This window comes from Glycine max, chromosome 2 (genome assembly GCF_000004515.6).
Source record: "Glycine max cultivar Williams 82 chromosome 2, Glycine_max_v4.0, whole genome shotgun sequence".
Lineage (NCBI taxonomy): Eukaryota > Viridiplantae > Streptophyta > Magnoliopsida > Fabales > Fabaceae > Glycine > Glycine max.
The window spans coordinates 3,148,329-3,170,997 of NC_016089.4; the positions used below are offsets into that span (position 1 = coordinate 3,148,329).

At 34.5% G+C, this 22,669-nt stretch overlaps 3 protein-coding genes across 20 annotated transcripts; 1 reads left to right on the forward strand and 2 right to left on the reverse strand.

Moving 5' to 3' along the window:
• Positions 1-654: 654 nt before the first annotated feature.
• Positions 655-3,021, forward strand: LOC100795816 (U-box domain-containing protein 19). The gene has a single exon (XM_003519768.4). It carries the CDS (start codon positions 719-721, stop codon positions 2,792-2,794), a length of 2,076 nt encoding a protein of 691 aa, XP_003519816.3. The 5' UTR covers positions 655-718; the 3' UTR covers positions 2,795-3,021.
• A 2,724-nt stretch (positions 3,022-5,745) lies between these two features.
• On the reverse strand, positions 5,746-11,799 carry LOC100803051 (RNA-binding protein 25). Of its 14 annotated transcripts, none has more exons than XM_014764687.3 (8): positions 11,171-11,313; positions 10,723-10,804; positions 9,738-10,519; positions 9,255-9,407; positions 8,213-8,627; positions 7,410-8,078; positions 6,747-7,330; positions 5,746-6,133 (listed from the first exon to the last, which is right to left on the reverse strand). In XM_014764687.3, exons 3-8 carry the CDS (start codon positions 9,960-9,962, stop codon positions 5,882-5,884), a joined length of 2,298 nt encoding a protein of 765 aa, XP_014620173.1. In that variant the 5' UTR covers positions 9,963-10,519; positions 10,723-10,804; positions 11,171-11,313; the 3' UTR covers positions 5,746-5,881. The 14 variants fall into 14 exon arrangements, with proteins under 14 accessions (XP_014620173.1, XP_014620170.1, XP_025980401.1 ...); XM_014764684.3 differs by having other exon boundaries at positions 9,738-10,575; XM_026124616.2 differs by having other exon boundaries at positions 9,738-10,578.
• Positions 11,800-13,789: 1,990 nt separating this feature from the next.
• On the reverse strand, positions 13,790-20,686 carry LOC100796869 (deoxynucleoside triphosphate triphosphohydrolase SAMHD1 homolog). 5 transcript variants are annotated; one of them, XM_006574556.4, is made up of 19 exons: positions 20,184-20,686; positions 19,144-19,181; positions 19,027-19,049; positions 18,390-18,496; positions 18,252-18,303; positions 18,082-18,166; positions 17,213-17,303; positions 16,742-16,780; positions 16,556-16,614; positions 16,397-16,459; positions 16,146-16,201; positions 15,984-16,057; positions 15,798-15,890; positions 15,625-15,726; positions 15,380-15,460; positions 15,147-15,235; positions 15,015-15,030; positions 14,349-14,459; positions 13,790-14,247 (listed from the first exon to the last, which is right to left on the reverse strand). In XM_006574556.4, the coding sequence occupies exons 1-19, from the start codon at positions 20,280-20,282 to the stop codon at positions 14,131-14,133; spliced, it is 1,395 nt and encodes a 464-aa protein (XP_006574619.1). In that variant the 5' UTR covers positions 20,283-20,686; the 3' UTR covers positions 13,790-14,130. The 5 variants fall into 5 exon arrangements, 4 of the variants coding, with proteins under 4 accessions (XP_006574619.1, XP_006574618.1, XP_040866253.1 ...); XM_006574555.4 differs by having other exon boundaries at positions 16,376-16,459; positions 20,184-20,674; XM_041010319.1 differs by lacking the exon at positions 16,397-16,459 and having other exon boundaries at positions 20,184-20,673.
• Between the last annotated feature and the right edge of the window lie 1,983 nt (positions 20,687-22,669).

A 22,669-nucleotide genomic window follows, 5' to 3' on the forward strand; every position in this document is an offset into this window, starting at 1 on the left:
TACTAATAGCACACAACATCCACTTTTTGCAACCAACTTGGTCCTCTCTGGGCTGTTGCTTCCTGCACTTGCCAAATTATTCTTACCTTTCGAATTGGTTATTAAGAAACCAAAAAATGCAAAAAGAGAGTGCAGGAAACAACTGGGAAGTGCATGAAGCAACAGCCTTTCTCTGTGTTTTTGGTTAGATAGACATGGGCCAATAGCCCAACAAAAGAAATAGGGCTAATTGGACACTTAGGCCGAAATAAGCCTGATCCAGAAACCAACTTGCAACTTGTGTTTACCAAAAAGCAAAAATCAGAAAGTTTGACCAGAAAATGGATAGAATAATTAATTAATCTAAAATCCAAATAATTGGCCAACCCTAGTCCCTAATTTCTTTTATTCCAAAATTGACGTTGAACTTACAATTCCACGTTGTAAACCTCGGCAGCTGTCGGCTCCCTCTCTCCAAGCAGCTTCAGAAGCACGTTGGCATTCCACTTCTCCCGCGCCACGCGTCACTCCCTCATAGCCCTCCTCTTCACGGATCCACAGAACCCCACGTGTCTTCCGCCTCAAAATCCCAAAACTCCACCACCATTGAATCACCTCTCGACGCGTGTCCCCATCCCTACACTTCCTATAAATACCCCAAACCTAAGTCTCCATGAAAACAAAACAAAACATAGATAGTAGAATCCAAAACACTAAACTCCAACACGTACCTTTTTCCATGATCCGAAACACAAACAGGTCGGATCGCCGGGTACTAACCTCCCCGGTGGTTCACCCATGCGATAACATCGCTCTCTCTACCCTTCTCCCTTCCCTCATCACTCTCTCCAACGCCATTTCCAATTTCCAACACAGTTCCTTCCCTTGCAACAAGCGAAACGCGAGAATCGCGATTCGCTTGACCCGGCTTCTCCAACCCTTCCTTCACGAGATCCGAGACCATCATTCGGGTCTTGCAGACCCGGCAACCCTGAGCCTCTCGGAGCTTCATTTAACCTTCCAGAAGCTTCTTTTCCTTCTTGAAGATCTCACACGTAAAGGTGCCAAGCTTTACATGTTAATGGAATCGGATCGAGTCGCAACTCAGTTTCGGGTCATATCCAGATCCGTGGCCACAGCTTTGGACGTTTTTCCTTTCGGTTCTGTGGAGATCTCTGAGGAAACTAAAGAGCATGTTTTGTTGCTGAACGAGCAAGCAAGGAGGGCAAGGCTTGAATTTGAGCAAGAAGATAAACGGGTTGTGGTGAGTGTTGTGTCGGGTTTGACCCGATTTGAGAACCGGGTTCCCCCGGGTGAGGGTGATTTGAAGTGGGTTCTTGAGTATATTGGGGTTAAAAAGTGGAGTGAGTGCAACAAAGAGGTTAAGTTTTTGGAGGGTGAAATTGGGTTTGAGTGCTTGAAGAATGAGGAGAAGGGGAAGATGGTTTTTTTGAGTAGTTTGATGGGGTTCATGAGTTATTGTAGATGTGTGGTGATGGAGGATGTTGATTGTGAAGAGAGTAACAAAAAAATTAATGTAAGAGAAAGTAGTGTTGAGAGTGAGGTGAGTCTGAGTTTGACTTTTCTTAACTCGGATGATTTTAGATGTCCAATCTCTTTGGAGTTGATGAGTGATCCTGTGACTATAGAGACAGGTCACACTTATGATCGTTCTTCGATTCTGAAGTGGTTTAGTAGTGGGAATTTGATGTGTCCCAAGACGGGTAAAAGGCTTAGCAGCACTGAAATGGTTCCAAATTTGGTGCTTAGAAGGTTGATTCAACAACATTGCTATACGAATGGCATAAGCATTCCCTTTGTTGATTCGAGTCATAGGAATCGTAAAATTACTAGGACAGAGGAGCCAGGGAGTGTGGCAGCAGAGGGAGCAATGAGAATGTTGGCTAGTTTTCTGAATGGAATGATTGAGAATGGAAGTGGAGAAGAGAAGAATAGAGGTGCTTTTGAGATAAGGCTTCTTTCCAAGACAAGCATTTTTAGTAGATCTTGTTTGGTGGAAGCTGGTTTGGCTCCTCTTCTGTTGAAGTTGTTGTCATCGAGCGATTCGTTGACTCAAGAGAATGCTGCTGCAGCCCTTCTCAACCTCTCAAAATGTGCAAAGAGTAGAAGTGTGATGGTTGAGAAATGGGGTTTGGAATTGATCATTGATGTCTTAAGGAAGGGGCTGAAGATTGAAGCTAGCCAGCATGTTGCTGCTGTGTTGTTTTACCTTAGTGCCGAGTATGGAAACTTGATAGGTGAAGAGCCAGAAGCAATACCATCATTGATAAGGCTAATCAAAGATGGCTCTTATCGAAGCAAGAAAAATGGGTTGGTTGCAATTTTCGGCCTTCTTAAGCACCCGGAAAACCATAGGAGGGTGCTAGAAGGTGGAGCAATTTCTTCGCTAGTTGACATCTTAAAAGGGTGTGAAAAGGAAGACCTTATCACAGACTCGCTCGCAATTCTAGCAACTCTGGCAGAGAGGAGTGAGGGGATGTTAGCAATCCTTCACGGAGAGGCTTTGCATGTAGCTGTTGAAATTTTGAGTTGTTCTACTTCAAGGGTGGGAAAGGAGCACTGTGTGGCTTTGTTGCTTTCTTTGTCACTACATGGTGGAGAAGATGTGGTTGCTTATTTAGTGAAGAGAACTTCTCTAATGGGATCTTTGTATTCCCAACTCAGTGAAGGCACATCGAGAGCAAGCAAGAAAGCCAGTGCTCTCATCAGAGTCCTCCATGATTTTTATGAAAGGAGGTCCTCTGGTTTCAAGGCTTCAGTTATTCCACAAGAACAGTTCATTCATGTTCGGTAACCCAGTATTTTTTTGTTCACCTGGGTATTCTTTCATTTGTTTGAATTTGTAGATACTGTTGTATAAATGTGCCTAGTTTTTTTTTTTTTTTTTGTACTCTTGTTATTAGCTCAAGTTTTAAAGAGCTAATAATTTCGTCAGCTTCTGTTTTTAAAGGTGAAGCTTGTACAAATTGTTGTAATTCATTGCTCTGTATTGATCGAATAAGATTGTATCATGTCTATTAATCAGGAATAGTATTCGGATTTGCCTCCTCTTTTCTTGTTTCTTAAGGCTAAAGTTTTAAGCTCACGTTTCTATGCCTAGGCCATGTAACTTTCTGTGTAGATGCCTTCTGGATCCACACCTGGCTGGCTTTATTTATTGTGTGACAGTTACTGATTAATTTAGTCCTTGAAACCTATAACAACTTCGTAATTTGATTTTTAATGTTATATAAAAAAGTAATTTCGTCACTGATATTGAGAATTATAAGTCATTTTAGTCTATGATTTTACTGCGTATTAATTAATTTGATCTTTAACATTAAGAATTAAATTCAGTAATGATTTTAAAACAGGTGAGCATCAGAAAATCACTTATGATTATTAAATCTGTAAACTGAAGGTCTGCTTGTATTGCCATATGACCAACGTGAACAGACGTTCTGTGGATGTTGAAAATTTTGGCTTCCTTACTGTGCATAAGAAATTGGGCGCCAATGTTCCGAAAACCGTTGGTTATTAAACTTGGTACTTTTTCACTTTTGGTTAAATAAACAAAATTTGACTAATAATAACAATCTATCAACAATCTGACCAAATTAACGTTTTATACAAGACTCCGGTAAACAGGTTAAAATTTTGGAAGAAAAACCTAAGGGATATTTAGTGGTGTCAAGCCAAAAGGCTAATCTCACAGTAATGCATGAAAAAAAACACAGCATATTCTTAGCAAAAAAAAGTAATTGTTCCTAAGGCATTCTTGAGTATTGAAGATAGAAAATTCAGAGATATGACATCCTTGAGCAAATTTTTGTCCTGAAATGCTAAGACCAATGGAAGAAATAGGGGAATTTTTAGTTTGTCCTGAAATGCTAACTCACCACATGGAACTAAAGATTTAAGCTCATAAAATTTCATATTTCACTTCTGTAGTTCTTTTTTACCTTTCTGAAAACTAATGTAAGAGAAATTTTCAACACCAGCCCAAATTATTTTCCCATTGAATTGTAGTGACGATGTAGACACTGGAATTTCAAGAATAATGACAAAAGGGGAACATAGTCACTCTGGATCAAGGTTGCAAGGTGAAAGAAAATTCAAATTGACCTTTGCTACTGAATCGATATGTGACACGAGACCAAAAACAAAGCCGCACAAGAGAAAAGAAAAAAAAAAAACTAAAGGTGAATTCTACCGTGGACCATATTAATATATGGTCCATCACTGGACCACAAAAAATAACCTGCTATCGTAGGTAAACACGCTTAGTTCCGGTATGTACAATGTTTTTTAAAGATTTCGAAAATTGCAACCATAGTGCTTAAGAAAAGTTTTTAAAATTGCAAAATAGCCCTCGAAACTCAATCATCCTCTCACCCGTGGTTTTTTACTTTCCGTCCAGATCTGCATTTATCTTTCATCCACATCCATGATTTTTTCCTTTCCAAATCCAGATCTGCAAGCCTTTTTATCTTTCTTTTGCTTTTCTTTGGTTATTATTTTGAATTTTGAAATGTAATTAATTTTTTCACAAAAAGCTAACTAGTCATATGTTAAACTGATTGACTCGAAAAAACTTCAGAAAAACACTTCAAACATGATTCAGACATAACATAGTTCAGAAATACTCTTGAATCAAAGGAAAAAAATCAATGGAAATCTTGTTTGCACGATTCAGAAAGAACCAAAAAAGACCCATTCATAAACAATCTGGGATCTCATATGAATCAACAAATCATATTAGGTTTTACAAAAACCCAATTAAAAAAATTATTTTTCAGAAACACAAAAAAACTTGCTCTTTTACATTAACCACTTTGTGACTCAGATGCTTTCTTGCTTAAGAGGTCTGCCAAGCCTCTGACATTTCGATCTGATCCTTTTTCTTCCAACGAGTAGGAAAAATGTTGAGAACCACAAAAACGATGCATGCGAGACTTGTTTGAAGATGGATTCAAAACTTATTCACAAATGTTTCTTGAACAACCTCGTGTCATCATAGAACAGTCACTCACGGCAATTGTCGCACCTGAGACATACAGTACTTGTGGTAGTTGTGCTTTGAGGCAATTGTCACCACAATTGTGGTACGCAGTGGTGTAGTCGAACTTCTGCATTGTTATCACTAGACTTGTCACCATAGTTGGAGGTGTGACTTCCAGGAATTGTGCTATTCTTGGAGACTAGGATTTGGTCTGCATCATCATCATAATTCGCCACTATTCCCAAATCTATCATGGTTATTAGGGTTTCAGTTGGGCTCAGTTGACGGTGGTGCTCTAAGACTAGGAGTTGGGATGTGCCTTTGCTCTTCTCTTCTATTAGGGTTTCAATTTCCCAATCATTCAAACGAAAATTTACAAATAGATCCAATTCTTGCTTTTGATATAAGGACCTAACTGCAAATTATCTAATTCTATATGAATAAGTATCCGGTATTCTATCTCATTTAATCTTATCCATTCAATTTTTTTAGCAATATATCTAACGGTTATCTTTCATGGTCCACAGGTGAATCACTTAATTCATGGTCCACCGTAGAATCTACCAAAACTAAAAGGTTAAGTATTTTTTGACGGTATTTCTTATTTTATTTCCAAAGAAATGAAAGAAGCAGGAGTTCAGAACAATCATTTAAAAAAAAAATCAAAGTTCTACACTATTCACTTACAAAAATTGCCACCGGATTCTCATGGATGAAGAAAACGGGGTTTTAAACGGTAACTACTTGAATGCTGAAGCAATACATACTGAAAAATTACATTCAACCGTTTATGATTATGCAGCCATTTTACAATTTAGGGTAAAGACATGTCAAGGATCAATGTTAAAATATCAATCCAGCAGCAAAGGAAAGGAAGAACATATAATAATAATAAAAAAATCATGATTTTGACCTCAAAGCTAGCCCTGACTCTACCTTCTTTATTTCAAAGATAAGCATCCTCCACATCTTCAGAACGAACATTTCAGCCTCTTCATCCAAAATGATCTGAAGTCGCTCAAGCATTTGTGATGCTTTCACATGTTCTTGTGTACTGGAAACAATATAATCTATCAATGTAGTTTCTTCTTCCCCCAAAAACTCTTGGATTTTCTTTGAAATCCACGGTCTCATTCTATCATGTAATTGATGCTGAAAAAGAACATAATATAAAACCAAATATTTAGACCATAAAACAACATTATCAACTTTTCAGACTGCACAAACTCAAATAATAAAAAAACAAGTACAAACAAAAACAGTTTAAACAGTTCCTGTGCAAGAGCTGTTCAACTCAACTGAGCTCGAGTGATGCAATCTTGTTCAAAAATAAAGGATGTTCTTGATGGATAAAATTTCAAAAAATGTAAAGTTGATTATATTTCTAAAAAGATGAGAAGGTTCCCATCTGGCCTCCACTCATTCATATTTTTATGTTTCTAAAAATCCCAAAATATATAAAGAAAACAAGGGATCTAAAGGTGTTTTTCCTTTCCAATCATTGGTGGGAAGTTCATTCTTAAAATTCTATAGACTCCTCAAACTTTTTCGTGGTTTTTCTAATTTCTAGGCTCCCAGAACAGTTCCTTCCACACACAACTACTACTACAATGCTTCACTCTTTCTGCCAATAACCTTACACAAAAAGCAATCAAGGTATACCAGTCTGACTCAAGCCAAATGAAATATAGATCTGCCAACTCTCTTTTTATTCATTCAAAATCAAATAGTAACAAATCAAAATCTGCAGATTAGGATCATGTACCTTATCATATACTGCCCAGTCTATCTCATATGAGAACAACTCCTCCTTCGTCTTTGGTATCATATCAATCAATTGTTTTGCATCCAAAAGCCTCTTGTTATCAGAAGTCCTGAGTTTCTCCGATCCATGATCTCGATCCCTGTCACGGCCAGGAATTCTCTCCTTGTTTTCATCTCTGTTGTGAGTGCCATCATCACTCCTGTCCCGGTGGTTAGACTTCTCATTTGAACGCCTACTTCTATCCCGTTCACCATCCAGCTTCTCTTCCTTGAAATTTGTACTGGATATACGCTTTGCAAATTCTGCAGCAGCAGCCAAATTTGGTGGCGTTGGCCCAGAAACCGTAGGTTGAACTGCCTGCAATTCTTCAGTTGAGTAATCAATTGGAACCAATGGCCTCATTTTTTTGGCCTCATTATCATCCTCTTCATGGAAAACAGAACGGACAGATGTTCTTTTCCCTGAACCAACTAGACCAAACCCCAATTTCTTTGTAGGAGCATTGCCACCTGACTGTGCATCAGTTGTAGCAACAGATGCTATTATTGATTCATCATTGATGACATTTATTGAATCACCGTCACCTGTCGTTGTAAAGCATTACTACATTTAATTTGAGAGAGAGAGAGGAAACCAAAAATTGAGAATAGTTATTAAAATTACCAATATGATATTCATGATGATAATCAGCTACAGTATCTTGTTCAGCAACGATGCTTTTAACTTCAATAGTAATCTCTTCAGTAATCATATTTTCCTTACCAGCATTTACCACATGCTCAGATAATAGCTTTAATGCATCTCTTTGTTGCTTCTGTTCCTCCTCGGCCTTCTTTTTGGTCTCAGCAATTTCTTCCTCTTCTTTTTGTCGGTCGACCAGGTCATCTTCCTTCTCACGCAGCCTCTTCTTTCTCTTATCCTCTATCACACTTCTGCGCCACCTCTTCCTAGAATCCTCATCCTCATCCTCTTCATCATAAAGTATCTCCTTTCTCCTTTTACGTTCCCTTTCCTTCTCCTTCTCTTTTTCATACTGACGCTCTTTCTCTTTCTCTCGTTCTCTATACTCCCAATCCTTCAAATATGTTTCATACTGACGCTCAGTCTCCTCAACCCTTCGTCTTTGTTCCCTCTCTTTCCGAACACGTTCCCGCTCTGCTTCTCTTTCATATCTTTCAAGTTCTCTATCTTTTTCTCGTTTTAGCTCCCTATCTCGGTCCCTCTCTCTGCTTTTTCTATCATGCCTTCTATCAGGACTTTCAGTCCTTTCATGTTCACTGGTTGGTTTGTTATCATTGTTTGTCTCTTTCTCATTTTTATTTTCAGCAGATTCTACACAATTTGAAAAGAAAAGTTTCAGAATAATAAATTTACAAATAAGGTATCCTGATGATAAAATATAACCCTGTTGGGTCTACACTCAACAGCAAAATAGATACAGGAATTGAAGTGTCTTTTTCCCTTACCATTCTTCTCGGTATCCACAACAGAGTCTCCATCCCTTGCTTTAACAGGTTGTTCTGAAGTTAAATTTACAGAACCATCACCAGTCAGCTGAGCAGATGGTGCAGGCAAAGGTCTAATCTTCAACCTTTCCTCTATCATCTTTGAAATCTTTTCTAAAGCCTCACGATCAGCTTCTCTATCTTCATCAGTGACAATCCCAAAGTTTGCCACATCATGTGATTCCTTGTTTGATGATTCAAGAACCTCTTTATTTGAGGGTTCTGTGTCAGCCTTTGCATCCTTGTTTGCATTAGAAGGTTGTTCACCTTCGTTTTTTTCACCTACTCCTGCCTGAGTTTTTTTGTTCTTCAAGTTCTCAGTTTTTGTCTTATCATACCGCTCCAGATTTTCTTTCATAGCTTGATTCACATTGACCTGTTAAAAAATATATAATAAATGGCTAAGATCCTTAGATGTACAAGGGAAAAAATGTATTTGGTCAAGATGACTTTTAATATAACAATTATGTGTCTTGTTCAGAGAAATTTTATACGATTGGAAAATGCAGATGCAATAGTACTATCAATATAGAGCTCAACATTCATGGAATGCACCAAACAGTTACGTCAAAGACATTCTTCAACTAATTCATACCCCTCAAGAAAATTGGTTAATTTAGTTAGTGACATTAAAATTTGTCCATAATTTGTAACATTCTTCCAAATAATTTGTTACAAATTTTAAAATTAATCACCTCTCTCTTTCCACTTGCTTTTCACCAATTTTCTACTTATCTTCTCGAATCCTAATAAGAGAGAGAAAGTTTATCTCATTAATTTCTAGCATTTATTTTTCTTTGGCTAAAAAATTTGTTAACTAATTAAGGGTACTTTAGGAAAAAATAATTAATGCAACAAACAATTAGAAAAGGGTCTTATAAAAAGGGGAGGAGGGAGTATTATTAGCCAATTAGTAGCCATGCCCAAAAGCAAAATATCAAATTGATACCTTCAATCCTATAGTAATATAAATAAGGCAAAGACATAAAAGATGAAGACATACCTTCAATTCTTGCCCATCAATATTCAGTTTAGTAAGGAGACGCAAGGCACGAAGAACCCCTTCTGCAGACTCAAACTCATAAAACCCAAAACTTGTAGGAGTTCCAGTTGATAAATCCTGAGGACGTTTCCAGGTCTTGATAGTTCCACATAACTTTAAAAAAATAATAGAAACAGCATATTTATAATTATAACCAAGGACTTTAAGATACCTAATGTCTTGTACATATAAAAAAGTCTGGAAAGAGAATAATTGAGAAAAAGTTTTTTCAGTTAAAATATGTTAAAAATATTATAACTACACAAGTTTTTAAAAGAAAAGGCAAAAACCTAAAAAAAAGTTGATTTAGTGCTTTTCTCAAAGCCAAAAGTAGCAGCTTCTAAAAAAAAACTCAAAAAATAGAAGTTGCATAACAGAATCCCTTGCACTAAATAACTAAACCCTGTTCTCACCCCAGAAGAAAGAACAAACTTAAAAATTTACTTGAAGGAGAGAGAGCATGAACTCATTTTCCACAGTTGGTGCAATCTTGCCAATGTAAACTGTGTTTTGAGGCTTCTCAGCTGGAGTAACACTAGGGGCTACCACAGGTCTGACTACAGGCGGAATAATTGGGCGAACTGCAGGGATCCCTGCAACAGGCGGGCGTGATATTGTAGGTATGTTAACTGCTCCAGGAGGGCGTGCAGGAAATACAGGACGAACCATAGTTCCATAAGGAGGGGGGTAACGAGGAATTCCTGTACAGAGTAGAAAAACATCTATGCAAATATATTAGAGCAGATTATGAGTGAATATGTATACACCATAAGCAAATCAGTACAACACTAAAGATATACGCAAGAAGAAAAAAATGTGGCAAGAACAATGGAATGCTGTTACCACACATCAAAAGCACAACAGAGATGGCAGCACAGCCAACAATCACCAGCTGAAATGACAACCTGAAGAAAACAATAACAAATGCTATCGAGTTTTGAAATTCACGAATGTGTAAAAAGTGCTTACCTTTGTCTGACCCCTTGCAACATAGCAGGCTTCTCAAACTATCTCATCCACCAATTGCAAATAGTAACTTGCATAATCTTATGTACGTGTGGTTTAATAAGAAGAAATTCTAGTTGAATTATAAGTTCATTTTTATACAGCAGCATACGTTGCAGCATTAAAAAATTAAATGAAACTGTGATAGAGAGAAAAGATTGCAATACCTCATGACACAAGGCCAACGTGTGCATTCATTCAGTTGCAAACATTGTCGGCTTCTGGAATTCATAAAGCCATTGAAGGGAAAGTACTCTTATAACTAGCAGAAAGTGGCCTACTAAAACGAGAGCACGACACAACCATACATTATTTAGATCTACAAAAGAACAATCACTCTTTCATTTTTTTTAGTCAGCATCGCTTCACTTCCAATTCCAGTAAAAGACAAGACAAGCTAGAAACCAGACAAATATGTGCATACCAAAAAATGAGTTGTTTGTAGAGAGGTGGTCTTTAAGCAATATGAAGCCCTCCAACCTTTCTCAATGAATTCAATCAAGACACTGTAGGAGAAAACATCCCGTCATCGATACCCCTTATCCAACCATTAAGAACTCTCTCAAATTCTCAATCTCTCCGAACACAACCCACTCTTCCAAAACAAACCCATCCCCTAATAAAACAATAACTATTAATCTATCAATCAACGCCATGACTGTCTTCTATAGCCACCACTCACTCAATAAACAGTCTTCACACATTTTCACAGCGCAATAAAGAAACCACATTGATAATAACTAATAATTCCAAAGTCATAAAACATTGAAGCAACCAACGAAGGAGCGTTGAATTAAACTAAATTAAATCAAATTTAAATGCAAATTCACAAAGGAACATCAAACGATTGAATGAATGAATGAATGACCCACCCGCGGGAGTTATGGTCGGAGCTGCAGCGTAACCGTTGGGGATCGGAGCGAAGGGCCGCAGGGCCGGATTACCGGGTTGAATCTGGTACGAAAGCATCTGCTGCATCTGCGGCGGCGGAACTGCCACGGCGGCGCCGGTCACGCCGGGCGGAGGAACGGCAGGGCTTTGGAAGGCCGGGTTGGGCGAGGGGACGGGGGAGAATTGCGGAGCGAGCGGGCGGAATGAGGGAGGGAGTACGCCGGGGACCTGCGGCGGAGTGCCCGCCGGAAAGAGGAGAGCGGGCGGCGGAGGAAGAAGCGTTGGATTGGGATTAGGGTTTGTGGCGATGGGCGTGGATGAGGGTGGTGTTGCGGATTGGGGGAGTGGATCTGGTGCGGATTCGGAGGGTTGGGGATTGAGGGGTAGGGTTGCGGGGGAAGAAGCGAAATCCGCCATTGAAGAAGTTTGGGATTTGTGTGTGAGAGAGTGAAAATTGATCTCTGTGTGTATGTGTGTGCGTGCGTGCCCTAGATACGATGCAATAGAATAGAAAATGCCGCGTCTGTGTTTCGGTACGATTTTTCGGTAAAGTTCGTGATGATGCGACTTCGCTCCACGTAAGAACCCTGTCTGAAATCGGATGCGTTTTACACTATTTTTCCAATTTTAGCCAACAAATTAAATTGACAAATTTTATCCTGAAAATTTTAAGAAACTTATAAATTTTACTTTCCATCATTCTACTCCAATGGAGAGTTAGTATCATAGCTAGTCTAAAAGATTAAAACTTGTTAAAATACTTTAATATCTCATCGAAAAGCTAAAGATCTTAATTGCAGTAGATGAACACAAACATATTCTCTACCCTTGAGTTATGCAAATGAAGTGAAATGAATTAGAATCTAATAGGATGAAATGAATTAGATTGGAATAGAATGGAATAAAAATACTTTTTTATTTTTTGTATTTTATAATGAAATCAGTAAATAAATCCATTTCATCGTTTGAAGATAGATGACATTGAGTTGTAATTTTTTAATTCTATATTATCCTTTTTTGTGGGATGATAAAACAAAATAAAAAAATAAAGTAAAAAAAAAGGAAAAGGTGTAATTGTTATAGGCTTGAGAAAAACAATATTGCATAATGACTTAATTTTTTTTATAATGGGAACAATTACAACTTGTTTGTTTGGAAGAAAAGACATGTATAATGGTGGTCTAATTTGTGTAATGAAAGTTGAAAGATTGTCATGGCCGATTCATATGAAGATAAGGCATACAATGGTGAGTGTTGCTTCTTGCACCCTCTTGAAACCCCATTACAGTATATAATGCCCAATTTTTAATGTAATTTTGTATTATGAATTGTGCATTCCGTAATATAATGGGTGCCTGAAGCAAATTTTGAAGGTGCAAGAAGTTTCACTCGGGTAGGATTGGATTGGGTCTATGCAATGGGGGTGACTAATTTTAACTTTTGTTGCAATAGTGATTATTGGACTTGAGAATTGAAGAAAACTTAGTTAAACAACGTTGCATAATCTCAAGAAGATAAACTAAGAATAAATTGTTTTGAAGGATATTAAGTGTGTTTTTAGTGGGTGGACAATAGTTATTGACTATAGTTGTGTTATTCAAAATAATAATTTAATATCTTTGTAATGGGTTTTACATTTTAGTGTATTTATGTTTCTCACTGTTTAAAAGTAAAATAAAAATAAAAATAGAAGAGTCAAAGGTAAAAATTGTCAAGCGTCAATTTTAAAATACTTTTCATGGGGTGCATGATTTTAGTCCCTGCAAATACTTTTTTTTATATGTAGGAATCAAAGACAATATCAAAATATTTATAAAATTCACATACTATGTTTAACTAACTAAAATTAAAATCAATTTTAAATTCAATAAAATTAACCTTTCCATTATGAAAGGACGTATAAGATGAGATATATGAATTGTGAAGTGTAAGAAGAAAAGGCCTTACATGATTGACTAATTTATAAGAATCAAACTTTACATAAATTAGTTAATACTTAATAGGTAGTCGGTCTCGGACTTCAATCATGCGAAGTACTATTTTTTTCCCTTCATCTCTAACGACCATTTCTTAAATGCTCCATTTTGTAGGATGTCTCATTTCCTTGATTTTTGGTTCTGGTCCTCCATTCATGTACAATTTTATTTCATTTTAACCAATTAAGGCATTTCTTTTATTAGAAAATAGAAAAAATTTCCGAAGGAATGACAACCCAGCCCAAAACAATAAATCCAAAGCAAGAAAGCCTCTTAATTCAAAGAAACGCTTACACAAAAACATTTATATTTACTTCACTCCAAAAGACAAGTGGGGTTTATTTTACTCATTCACTTTAGAAACATCAAATCTAAACTTTAACTAGAAAGAAGAAGAAAAAATAGTTACATGGTTATAAAGTGCCTGTTTAATTTTAACTTTACAAAAACAATCACTTTTTATCTGAAAAAAACACTTATTTATTTTAACTTTTTAAGATTTTTTTAGAAAAAAAAACGAAACAATCATTTCCCTAAACTTAAGCAAAATCAAATGTTAAAAAACAATTGACAGAAAAATCAAATGTTATAACCACTAGTCCACTAGTCGATAAGACATTTAAGTATCGAGAATTCAAGATCATTCATTTCCCTTGTTTTCAGGTTACCATCACGACTCATTCATTTCATATTCTTGCCATCAAAATTAATAACTAAACAATCTACTCGTTCTAGGCCTTTTCTCAATATATTGAAATTTTGTTCGAGCAGAACCTGGTAGACACATTCGTCAACACTTCAAGTACAAAAACACTGTATTTTTGTATATGTGGAAAAGTTTCCATGGAAATGAAGAGGCTCCACACAACCAGCGTCGAACGCAAGATATCAACTAATATTTGCTATTGGGTCCAGACACTAGACCCGCTCGTGGCTTAAGATGAAGATTGTTGAGTAGTAGATACTTACAAGCTTGGAAAGTACTTTGGACGTTTCTTTTTCTCAGGAGTATCGTGCACTTGTTTTTTCCTTCCAAATGTCTTAAGCTGATAATTTTCAAAAGCATTAGAAACAGCTTCCACCTATACAATAAATGTCGAAAAATCAGTTCATGGGCATAAAGTGCATATTGAAAATAATTCCAAATTGTGAAGGTACTATGTTCCTTCTTGTTGCTACTAACCTGCTCACGTTCCCTACTGTATACTCTCACTATCACATCTTCGCAATATGCTGGTAACAGATGACTGATGCAATCGTTTGGGATGCGGAATTTTTCTTTACTACCGTACTCCTGATACAATTACATAAATCAGTTGAGCCCTTGCCATCTGAACACATTAAGAAAACTAGCGGATTCAGGAAAGAAAACAATTTGAACAAATTATAAAATGGTAGTAAGAATACAAGATGTTATTTGGAATATGATAACTTGATGATGCTTCTTGCAAAGAAGCTCTATATTTTTTTAAAAAAGAAAATGTACATTACTTGAGTTACACATAAACAGAGAAAACTCAAACGCCATTATGACAAAAGTCGGCACTTAAAATCACCACCCAACCACCAATTGATTAAAATAAAATACTAATTCAAGATACTCTATTTCTTCCAATTTTTTAATATTTTTGTTTGCCTTCAGTAAAATATGTCACTTAATCAACTACCACAACATTTGGAGTTAGTTGCAACATCCAAACACTATCTTGCAATATTATCAGTTGAAAGTAGTCAATTAAAAAAATTTCAATTCTTACTTCATAGACATTTATCAATCAATATATTTCCCAAAAAAAAAGAAAGAAAATGAAAGTAAAGATAACAGAAGAGAATTCAAGTGAATTAGTACCTTGAAAAAATTAACACTGGATCAGGAGATGCGTGCATAAAGAAGAAATACCACTAGTCATATATTATGTTGCCAAATAGAAAATGTTCAGGAATACCTAAATTTATTAATAATTGTTTCTTCAGCAAGTACCTTCCAAGAGGATTTGCCCTTCCTCTTGTTAAATCAATTTTAACATAGCTCACAACAACATCCTCTTCTTTCAGATTGGCACCATTAGTCTATTTGAAAAAAAAATGGCAATGAGATATAATGAGACAAGTATCACATTTTGCAAGGCACCCAAAAAAGAGAATGTATACATATAATACATGTATTGAGTGAAAAGGCAAAATTTGATCTTATTAATAAATAACTTTTTCAACCTGGGAACAAACGATATCTTGGGGTGTGATACTTCTGAAGTGGTCCAGTCTTTCCTTGGGAACAGAAAATTCATTGCAGTACTACAAAAATGGAGTAAGATATTTTGTCAACTTGTCACATACTATGCATGTATTATTGTATCTACACAAGGAGTATTAAATTCTCTCTTCCGATTAGAAAACAAACAGAAAAAAAAAAGGTAAGGAGTAAGGAACTCTCCTCATAGATTTATCAGTTAGAATACCTGGTATAGATCCCTTCTTCGAATGCGTTGGATCAAGTCCCTGGATTCCTTCAGCTCTTGTTGAGAAGAAGATTCAATCGTTTTAAGAATTGAATCATCTAACTGAAATTGAAGAGAGTTCCGTAAGGCTAAATAAAAAATCCAAGCACCAAAAACTTGCAATGTACTAAGACCTTCCAAAATTCAGATGGTTGATGAATTAAGGATGTAATTTGAAGAAACGGATTTGCTTTGACCAGTGCATCTATGACCATCAATTCTATTGCCTGAAAAAGAAACAGTACAAAAGTAATGTGTTTTCTTTCTAAAACACAATAAGATTTCGAGTTCAGATCACTAAATTTTGGTAAAATACTCACTTTTACTTTTGCATGTGTATAGACTGTTTGATGAAGATCTGCCCGAGTTGCAAATAACTTGTGAACAGTTAGATCTGACCAACATATTAAACAGGAATGATGTACTATAACTTCCAGTCTTCCACATTAACAATGATATCAAAGTTTTCAGTAAGTACTAACAATCATTAGCACGGTAACAAATTTCATCATCCACAACATGCATGGTCTCCATCAATCTGCATAGTCAATAAAAACAAATGTTCAGTTACAAAATTGCAAACTCCATTTTGAGAAAATGTTCATGGAATGAAGTAAGCGCCACATATTTCAAGAAATCAACATCATTGCACTGGTGACTGGTGAACTATTGTCAAACTCAGAGCAGTCAGCCCAACAAAGTAATGCCACACCTAGAATATAAAAATAAACACCTCTCATGCTGAAAGTTGCACCCTAGGCCACAAGCCCGGGAATCACGAACAATGTAGTCAAACCTGCAAATTGAATAACATATAGTTCTACCCTCAACAGATTGGGTATCAATAAAGTTGTACAAAAGGAGAAAGAAAGGCAGAAAAATATCAACTCACTTGTCAACATCAATTCCATTGCGACCATTTGCAACAATATCATACAAGAACCGCTTTTCCTTTATATAGGAGTATTTTTTTTTATAACAAGGAAATTTGTAACAAATAGTGTTAGGAAGGCAGTATGGCATATATTAAATCATAAAATAAAAGGAAAACAAATCCTCCGACACTAGGATGACCTACTCTTTGTGAAGAATGGCCTGGGCTAGAAGTGATCATTTCCTGCAAAAAGAATTAAATGCATCAAAGTTCCTTGTCTAGAAACTGAAACCATTGGCCTAAAGAATTATAACATCAAACTTTTTTACGTGAAATACTTTCATTAGGCAACACTAATGAAAGTAGAGGTGAAACAAAAAGGTGTTCATTAAAACATTCCAGCACCAGAAGAGCAGACTGCATCAGTGTTCAACAAGCATTTACTTGCCACATTTCATGGTATAAAAAGAAACAGCCATTTCTAATATCTCATGGAATTTCAGCTTTGGAAAAACATATAAAGAAAATTTCAGCTCTAGAAGAGCAGACAGCATCAGTGTTCGGCACATTGCATGGTATGAAAAGAAACAGCCATTTCTAAAAGCTCATGGAATTTCAGCTTTGGAAATACATATAAAAGAAAATTGAGAAAAAATCATCTAATTACAGTCTAACCTTCACTTTCTTTAGGAGTTCAGAATCCAGATCAATTTTGTGTTGATCAACAATGTGATCTATCATCTTCACAGACATTTCCTCGTGTGACCTGAAAGCCTTAATATTAGCAATTCAAAAGCATGGATTCTCCAGAATGAAATTATTGTAGTTCTGTGAAGATCTAGTTAATTACAGAAAAGTTATTAAACAGTTGAACAAAACATAATATTTTGCATACAAAGTCAAAATAATAACAGAGTAATATATTATTGTTGAAGGCTTGAAGCAAGATCCATGTCAAAAGCATCTGAAAAGGTAATATCTGAGCTATAAGCCACAGTATCAGAGAAGAGAAATTTTGCTTCAATTACAGGCCTAGAAAAAGGTGGTGGTGTGGCTTCATGTCAAACTACTGATTTGTGCTGTAAACAATGAGTTATTCAAACTTAAAAGAGGCTTTGATATTTCATCATTTGATATTTAAACTAAAAAAGGAATGATAGTGGCATAATTAAAATTCATCAAATCTACTAATTGGTTGCTCAACTTAAAAACAAAATTTATACAAGTTGGTTCTCATGATCTAAAACTTCATAAAATATTATGATCTCAAACTTCGATTTTAGGGGGAAACATTGCTAATGAAATATCTAACAGAAAATTAAGCAAGAAAATTTACAACAAGCTCTAAGTTGTGAAGTTTGCTATCCACAGTTTTGGTTATTAAATATTTTTCTTTTTGACAGTTATTAAATATATTTTTAGGAAAAGTAATTAGAAACATATAGTTATTTTCATTGGAAGCTAAAAAATAATAGGCAAGTTATTAAAAGATTAAAAGGGGAAAAACCGTATTAAATTGTTTTATCCAGAACACGAATAAGTACCAAGTGGAGCCCTGAAGAACAAGCGGAAGGAATCCACGCTCAAAAGTGTGGCTGAATGGACCATGACCAACATCATGTAGCAATCCTAGACACAAATGATTAATTAATAATGGAGTAGTAGAATTATATTCGTAAAAACAAAGAACTAATTTGGTAGATATGTCAATTACCTGCAAGTTTTACTGTCAATACATCAGTATGTTCAATACCAAGCTCTTGGCCCTAAAAGGATGGCATTATTGGTAAGTAATATAATCTCATAACTTACAAACAGTATCTAGATAAGACAATTTAAGAACTATATTTACTTGGTATTTTTTAATGGCATCAATAGCTTTTCCAGCCAGCCAATAAACACCCAGTGAATGCTCAAAGCGAGAATGGACGGCTCCAGGGTAAACCATATAACTTAGGCCTGGATCATATGAGTTGGCAATAAAGTTAAGTCCATTTAAATTGAGTTTGCTTTTATCATTTAAAATTAAAAAAATACAACAAATATATCTCCACTTTTAAATCACCTTGGTTTCTTGGGTATAAACTGATAAAATGATTAAAATCACATTCTATAAACACTGATAATCATTTAATACATGATTGACAACTATTCAATTAGAGAAAAGTAATATCTCTTTTATCTATCCTTCTTTATGGTTCATGACTTGATGCTTATTACAGCTGCAACCAATCCCACAACGACAATAAAATAGCATGCAAAACAAGACACAAAAAAATGATGCTAGCAGAATTGTCATAGTAATGGATAAAGAGAAGCTAAAAAGTTGAATATAGATTGTCTTAGATAAAGCATGCTGATATTTCGTGCAAGACACGTTTCAAAGAAATTGTTCCGGGTGGTGAATGTTAATTGCTAATCCTAAAATTATTCCCTGATAGATATTCATTTAAAACGTATCAAGCGGTGAATGTTAATTGCTCACTTACCAAGTTGTTTCAAATCACGAAGTCTGCATAATGAACAAAATCGTAAGAAATAAATTAAATAAATAAGAGTACATTAAGTGTAACTATTTGATTCTATTTTTGGTAACGTATACTTGCCTTTGAAATTGTTCCGTGTCCATAAAGCTCAAGAATATCTGTGAAACAAATGAGAAGTTTCCAAGTTCCACCAAAATATATTGAATGAATAGTGAAGAAAAAACTCCAATGCACTTTTTTACCAAATAAATTGCATACTTGGTCAATGATTAGTAAGATACCATACAAACAAACAGTTACGAGCCAATAATTAACATAATATAGTATATGCTACTTCTTTTTTTTTTACAGAATAGTATATGCTACTTATACAATTACATCAATGTGACAGTAACGTCAAACTTTCGTGTTCCATACGAATAAGCATCCCTAGCTAATGGAGTACATATCAGAATATCAAATGTATCTTTATTTTATTTTTTTCAAATCTCTTTCGTTGACTACAGGACAAGATTTACAATGTATTACATTAGCCTAAACAGATTATATTCTCAAATTAATTTAAAGTAAACCGATATTTTACTATTCTATACTTATAGTAGTTCATCAAAATCAGTTATAGGAATTCCTCATTTTCTTTCACAGATAACGTTAACCAAGACAACTGCATATTCTAACTCTTAACGAATCTACTTCAATCTCCTCACAATCAACGATCCAAAATTTCATGCAACAACTCTGCATTACAGAATGTATCTTTATTTTTTTTTTTCCAAATCTCTTTCGCTCGCTACAGAGCAAGGTTTACAATGAAATACATTAGCCTAAACAGATTAAATTCTCAAATTACTTTCAAGTAAACCAATATTCTCCTATTCTAGACCTCTAGTAGTTTCATCAAAATCATTTATAGTAATTCCTCATTTTCTTTCTCTGATTACGGTAACCAAAGCAATTGCAGACTTAAATACTTGAAGAATCTACTTCAATCTAATCATAATCATCGATCCGAAGTTTCATGCAACGAATCTACATTATAGAATCATCGGCGCACAATACTATACAACGGAAAACAGAGAGAGAATCGTCAAAGTAGAAACGCATTATTCGAGAAGGAAAGTTTCAACAAAGAACGGAGGCGCGAAAAAAAAAACGGTTACCGGCTCCAGCAAAATGTTGCCGTGAACGTTGTCACGGATATGCTTAAGGAATTTCCTTTCCGTATTGACGTAGCCGAGCGAGGAAACAGGACCAGCCATGGCAGAGTCAGTGATCACGGAACGAGGCAGAAAAACGAGAGCGAAATACAGTGTTTGCTAGGGTTTCTAACAGAGAAGAAGAGAGGAAGAGGAACCGTGAAGAAGGTGAAAGAGGTAGAAGTGAAAGGATGGAAGAGGAGGAGTTTAAATAGACAGCAAGCGAAAGTTGTTTTTGAAGTGATCGTAATGAAATGAAAATGAGACGTGAAATGATGCCGCCAAAAAGGAGTAAAGGACACTCTCACTCGTCACCGGAGTGTTAGGCGCGTGTGCACGCGATTCTTATCTGGTTGAAATGTAAGGCCATTTTTTGGATTATGTGGCCTGGGATGGGAAACAGAGAACTAAAATGGTTTTCAATTTTTCGTACCTTGCCCGTCCTGAAAATCACTTCTGAACAGATTTTTTTTTTTCATTGATTAATGATGAGTGTCAATGCTGAACAGCTGTTTTATAGCAGCAATAAATATGTAAAGTGATAATCACTTTAGCCCATATTACCCTTAAAAAATAGTTAAATTAGGAGTGTGTTAGATTAAGATTTTAAAAGATTATTTTGGTAATAATTTTAAAAGATTTTGTAAAAATTAGGGGTGTGCTAGATTAGGATTTATGTGAATTTTAAAAGACTTTGTAAAAATATAATAACTTTTAAGATTTTTTTTAAAAGATTTTTATAATTACGATCTTGTGGTTTAGATTTTAATGAATTTATAAAATATCTATTCATAAAATTTGAAAAAATATTATGGATGTTTAAGATTTTAAAGGATTTCATGAATTTTTATTAACAATAATTCATAAATTTTGTCCACCTAGTACTTTAAATAAAACTTATCTTATATAAAGAATTTTAATCAATTTCTCCTAACATATTTACAAGCACAATAGATTTATTCTCCTTCAATTATCAATCATGTTAATTGTATAAAAATTATATACTACAATGTTTGTCAATAATATGAATGAATATTTATATATTTATCTACTTATATATAATTCAATTTCTCATGTTCATTAAAAATATATATTTCTTATGTTCATATAAGCACGTAGTCAAGATGTCCCCCAAATTTAAAGAATTGAAAAAATCTCTTATATTATGTTCCAAGACATGTTGACCATTGGTAAAAAATTATGAATGTCTATCACTTTCAACAAATATACAATGGATTATATGTGATGGGAAAAAGAAATCATGTCAATATGCACAAAAAGAAAAAAAGAAAGTCTTATGAAATCTCACGGATTGTATAAGATTGTTTAATGTGTATTTTTCATAAAAAATTTCATAAAATCCAATAAAATTCATCATAAAAAAGAGTGCATCAAAATTTGCATACTTTTAAAAATTAAAATACTTTTTTTAAGTTGTAAAAAATCATAATAATCTTAATCTTAGTTGAATAACACGAAATTTATTTATATTATTTAAAAACCTTCTCTGAATATTTTAAGACTTTTTTCTTAAAAAAAATTAAAATTCTTTAAAATCCTAATTAAATACACTTCCCTTAATTAATTTTAATTAATAATATTATAAAATTAAATTTTATTTTAAAATATTTATAGAATTAAATAGTTTAAGTCAAATTTTAAGATTGAATTGGACTAACTAGTTGGATTGGTTTGGTTGATCCATTAACTCTGGACCATTTCAAAATCGGTGAGAAACAATTAATCTAGTCCAAAAAACAATTTGAATTGATATTTTTTTAAAAAAATTATTCTTTAATTTCTAAATTTAATTTGAAATATTTTAAAGATAAATAAAAATATATATTTAGTAAGGATTAAATATGTATGAATTATATTCAGAAAAAAAATATATGTATGAATTATTCTATCAATTATTTTGTTCTTAAAAACCTTTGAATTATGGTATATTTGATTTAGACTTTTATATATATTTTGAATGTTAAAAAATTTAAAATAATGTTTTATTTTAAATTTTATTGTTATAAAGCTATGATATTGTATTGATTTAATTATTATTTAATATTATTATTATTACTTTTTAGTATCGGTTCAATCATGGTTAAAACATTAAATCTTTAATAAATATTTTCACCGATTTAGTATGAGTCTGATTTTAGCTTCTGTAAACACAATTTGTTTCTAGAACTATTTTAGGTTTTTTAATAAATATATTTAGTGGGAGTAAATACTCATTCTTGGTGTTATATGTCGATGATATACTGTTTGCTAGCAACGATATAAGCTTCTTACAAGAGACTAAGAAATTTCTAATGAAAAATTTTGAGATGAAAGATCTTGGGGAAGCCTCTTTTGTATTAGGAATCAAGATACTAAGAGATCGCTCTCAAGATATCCTAAGGTTGTCACAAGAAAGTTATGTCGATAAGGTCCTAGACAGATTCGGCATG